At 46.5% G+C, this 4340-nt stretch overlaps 1 protein-coding gene across 1 annotated transcript; it reads left to right on the forward strand.

The window, feature by feature from the left end:
- The first annotated feature begins 1035 nt into the window (after nucleotides 1-1035).
- On the forward strand, nucleotides 1036-4099 carry LOC136540069 (uncharacterized). Its single transcript, XM_066532055.1, has 7 exons — nucleotides 1036-1188; nucleotides 1305-1391; nucleotides 3164-3220; nucleotides 3347-3394; nucleotides 3501-3557; nucleotides 3703-3767; nucleotides 3882-4099. Exons 2-6 carry the CDS (start codon nucleotides 1344-1346, stop codon nucleotides 3754-3756), a joined length of 264 nt encoding a protein of 87 aa, XP_066388152.1. The 5' UTR covers nucleotides 1036-1188; nucleotides 1305-1343; the 3' UTR covers nucleotides 3757-3767; nucleotides 3882-4099.
- Nucleotides 4100-4340: the final 241 nt, after the last annotated feature.

Consider the following 4340-nt stretch of genomic DNA (forward strand, 5'->3'; position numbering starts at 1 on the left):
ATGTAGAGGGCAAAGAAGTTATTTTGTTTTATAAAATACAAAGTCATTTTTGAAACTAGCTAGATGGCCATTTTTTCTGTGGTAATAATAGTTTGCTAACCAAGTTTTTATATATTTTTTGAATTATGTGCCACAAACAAATTTTGACAACAATTGAATTTACAACATTGGACTTCACCCATTGAATATTTATCTTGTTTGATTGCTAGTGAACAATGTTAGAGATCACGACAAACTGAGCCTAACTTTCTCGTGGTGGAACCTATCTATCCAAGTCTAAATCTTAGGATTTGTACATCAGAGCATATTTGTCTGTATTTATATTTTTGGAAAGAAACAATAGCTGTTTATATAATAATGGTAGACAAAGAAAGATTTTTTAGATAACTTTATCAATCTCAAGATGATGTATCGACTCATGGTGTATATACGTGTAGTCGTGTACGTCGGTGTCCGTGCATCCGGAAGAAAAAGTTGGCGATCATCATGGTCATGGCATGAGTTTCCTGTCCGTTAATCTGACCACCCACCGGACGCCTCTCAACTATATTTTCCACGGCGCACCTGGCTGAAATCCTCACGCCTTGCTAATTGGATTTGGAGGCGGTCTCACGTGTCCCTCGCCGAATCGCTCGTCGTCACTTCACACACATGACTCACCACCAAGGCCCCATTGCCCCAAGGTCGTTAATTGCAGCCGGTCGCCCAGCAGGAACAGAGACGCGCTAGCGCTAGGATAGGAGAGAAGACACACATGGATACATCCAGGCACGCGTCGACGCATCAGCAAGGTTGGTGACATGTCGTCTCGTCCAACAAGGATTGCTGCCTGCCCCGGCGCCCCGGCCCGACCATTGCTTTTGTCGAAGCGTGCACGACGCGACGCTACAGCACTCGGCGCCGCGTCGATCTCCCTCGGACGGCCGTCGGATGGCAAGCACTGTAGCATGTATCTTGCGGGGCTGAGGATCCTCTGTGTCGGCTACGGAACCGAGGACCCATATATGCGATTATTATGCGTGCAGTCTGTGCTGTTGCCCCAGGCTGTGTTTGAGTGTGATCTCTCCTCTCCCGTACGAGCTCTATATAAACAGGCCTGAGGCCTTGTCCCTCTCTGCAGACTGCAGCACACGCGCCTGGATCCTCCTCGCCCCTCGTCTCCCTGCACCAGCAGAGAGCGCCACAAAGGTCCTGCTTCAAAGACTCCCCAACGCCCCTCTTCTCATTCATGCCGAGTGTTTCATCTTCGCCTGTTTCCCTCTTCCTGAGGCACTGAAACTTTGCAGTGCTCTTCTTTCTTGCAGTTGCAGAGAAGGGAGACGGGAGGCGGACGAGAGGAAGAGATGGCAGGCTGTGATGGAGCCAAGTCATCGGCGTCCATGGAGGAAGAGGTAATTTGGCATAATTTCTCTGTGAATTGACTTGATTCCTGGCACAAAGAAAAGGAATCATGACTGTCTAGAGGTTGCAGTTCACATGTTATCGATCCTTCAGTTGTTGCTTCGTTCACATACATTGTATATGCATGCCCTGTTCATTCCCCCTACCTGCCTACTTGGATCAAGACTGCCCTGCTTTGATTAGTTTCTGAATTTTAACCTCAAAACGAACTTCTTTTTGGAGTTTTTATTGGGGCTCAATTTAGGACATAGATCGATAGAGTTCTGCTGTTGCAGAGCAATGCTTGACTCAATTTTGATACACAATTATAAATCGAAGTGATTTTTAGTGGCTTCAGAAAGTCCAGTTTTGAACGCCGGGCTCCTTTAGGAATCGGCTCACTGAACCTCCCAAGATTAAAAAAAAAAATGTCTTCATTGCCTGAAAACGTAAACCGACAAGCAGCTTAAGGAAACTGGAATATAAGGACAAATGAGGTTTCACTGTTTGTTCATTTCGGATTTCAGTTTCTATAACGAAACAAACATCTTGCCGTTGATGCTAACTTTTCAGTGACCAAACTTCGTCAGTTTTTTCCATTTTTGATGACACCATAGAGATGTTTCCTTGGATGCATCTTAATTGCACATTAACCGAAAATCATCATGTTTGTAACCACCAAAAAGAAGGTAATTACTCAGCACCTAACGCGTGTGTAGATTAAGTTGCACTTATCCTCACCAGGACACCAGCTACTTAGCAAACCTGCCGTGCCCAACGCATTTAAAGATTCTGCACTATCTTAGTACTAATACAGCTATAGATTACGCCTACGAAACGAAACTGCTTTTGTTGACCACGCGCACCAGGATTATTGTTTAATAATGACATTGAAGGAATGAAGTAAGGAACGAAAGTAAACTTTACGCAACCTGCACCTGCAGCTCTTGGGCCCAAGAATCTATTGACCGAAACTTGAGAGGTTCTGAGCAACCATGATGAGATGTGGCCTCGGTTCTGTCAATGATGGACCGGTCCTGCTTTTTTACTATGAGCAAAGCTGACCCTCTGAGAATCTCACTCGGCGAGTCAGCTTTGCAACCGCATCTGCATGGATTATGCATGAGCAGCGAACACAGCCCCGGCCGGCAGCCTGTTCGGTTGGCTGGTTCGTATCGTTGCTGGTTCGTGAAGAAGTATTGCTGGCTGATTTATGTGAGAGAAAAATATTGTTCCGGCTGAAAATTTACTATCGTTTACGACAAGCCACAGCCAAACGAAGACAGTTTCTGAAATCCTGTCATTTTCGTGGCTTTGTTCAGAGATCGCCATCAGTAGATCGGTCACATGCTTTTGGTGGATCAAAAGCAACCGTATAGATAGCACAGAGCGGCATATCCTTCCTTGTCGAAAGGGATGCGTGTTTTTGTCATCGCCTGGCACAATGCTTTCAGCCGTGAAATTATGATTAATCGAGTGGTCAAAAAGGTAGGTTCAGATGCCTGAAACATGGTTTGGTGTGTGTGTGTGTCATTCATGCCGTCATGTCAGTCCACTAGAGAAGCAAGCGTCTGTGTCTGTGCCGGCATGATGGCCCTGACCCCTGAACAAACGGATAAGCCTTCCTGGCTCCCTTCCCCTACCAGGAAGAGGTTCAGTGGTTCGGCACACAGCTTCACAAGTCGTCTGTTTTTCTTTTTCGGAAGGCAGATTCATCATAATTCGGGTGTTTGGCGCAGGCTTTGGCACAAGTTTGTGATGTCTTGACCCATTTTGCTTGCAGGCATGCGCGGAGAAGAAGTACGGAGGAATTGCACCCAAGAAGCCTTTGATATCCAAGGTACTATTAGCAAAATATTAGCCCTCCCCTCATGCTATTGGTTGGACCAAACAACACGAATGCTAGCTTATTTAGAAGCTTTGATCATTTCCTCTTATGTCATTCCTGCGTGCCGTGCTAATGCAGGACCACGAGCGCGCCTACTTCGATTCTGCAGATTGGGTGCTGGGCAAGGTCAGAGAAGAGAATTCGTGTTCAGAGTTCCGGAATCACGTATGTTCAGAGTTCAGACCTCAGAGTACTGTCTCTAACCGTGTTCCTTTTGGCTTGTATTTTGCAGCAAGCTGCAAACAGCAGTACAAGGGCCGCTGTCGAGTCTCTCAAGCCCAAGCTGAAGGTCAGTTGCATTGGTCCATTACAACACTCACAGTTCAACTAATGACTTCCCCCGATATAGCAAACTTCACCTGAACGAATTCATGCGATTTCTCCAGCACTGAGACTAAACTTACTAATGGTCTGTTCCTCATTTCCTTGTCCAGAGAACGCCTCACCACCAGCTGCCCCCTCGTAAGCCCACCTGCGCTTCCATTTGAGACGACGCACGGTAAGCTAGCTAGCTGGCCTCCAAGAACCTGAACCTGCACAGACATCCGCAGAGTTATGTGCAATTGCAACGAGGCCGCAAGACATGACCGTCCGTCCTTGCGTGTTCGTGCAGGCCACGCGTTGCACCTGCTGGAGGGAGAGCTCGGAGGCAAGAAGGGGAGGATGCCGAGCTCGGATAAATGTTTAGCTGGTCCGGAATCGTAGGGACGAGTCAGGAATCCGAATCTGAGATGCAATCTGGCTTCTTGGCGGTTGCATTGTAGCACCTATTGTGTCTGTCATAAGAACGGATTAATTAATTATCAAGTACTCCAATCTGGCTTAAGTTTAGCATGGCTCTTGGTGTTTCAACTACAGAAGAGTGGACGAAAGATTTGGCCCAAAAAATGCGGCGTAGAATTTGTTGTTTCTTTTTTTTATTCCTCAGATACGGAGTACAAGTTGTACTATCTGAACGCACGCCCAAACATAATTCACGTAAACTACACACTGGGAATCCACTGATTATTTTTGGGAGAAAATCCTGGTGAGGCAAGTGAGTTCGATCTTAGGGATCGAACCCACGACCACC

This window comes from Miscanthus floridulus, chromosome 2 (assembly GCF_019320115.1).
Source record: "Miscanthus floridulus cultivar M001 chromosome 2, ASM1932011v1, whole genome shotgun sequence".
NCBI classification, from domain to species: domain Eukaryota; kingdom Viridiplantae; phylum Streptophyta; class Magnoliopsida; order Poales; family Poaceae; genus Miscanthus; species Miscanthus floridulus.

Excerpts from the sequence above, each read along its gene's own strand:
- LOC136540069 (XM_066532055.1), top strand. The coding sequence starts at position 1,344 with ATGGCAGGCTGTGATGGAGCCAAGTCATCGGCGTCCATGGAGGAAGAG. Across the intron at positions 1,392-3,163 it reads CGGCGTCCATGGAGGAAGAG|GCATGCGCGGAGAAGAAGTA; the intron begins GTAATTTGGCAT and ends TTTTGCTTGCAG. Across the intron at positions 3,221-3,346 it reads AGAAGCCTTTGATATCCAAG|GACCACGAGCGCGCCTACTT; the intron begins GTACTATTAGCA and ends GTGCTAATGCAG.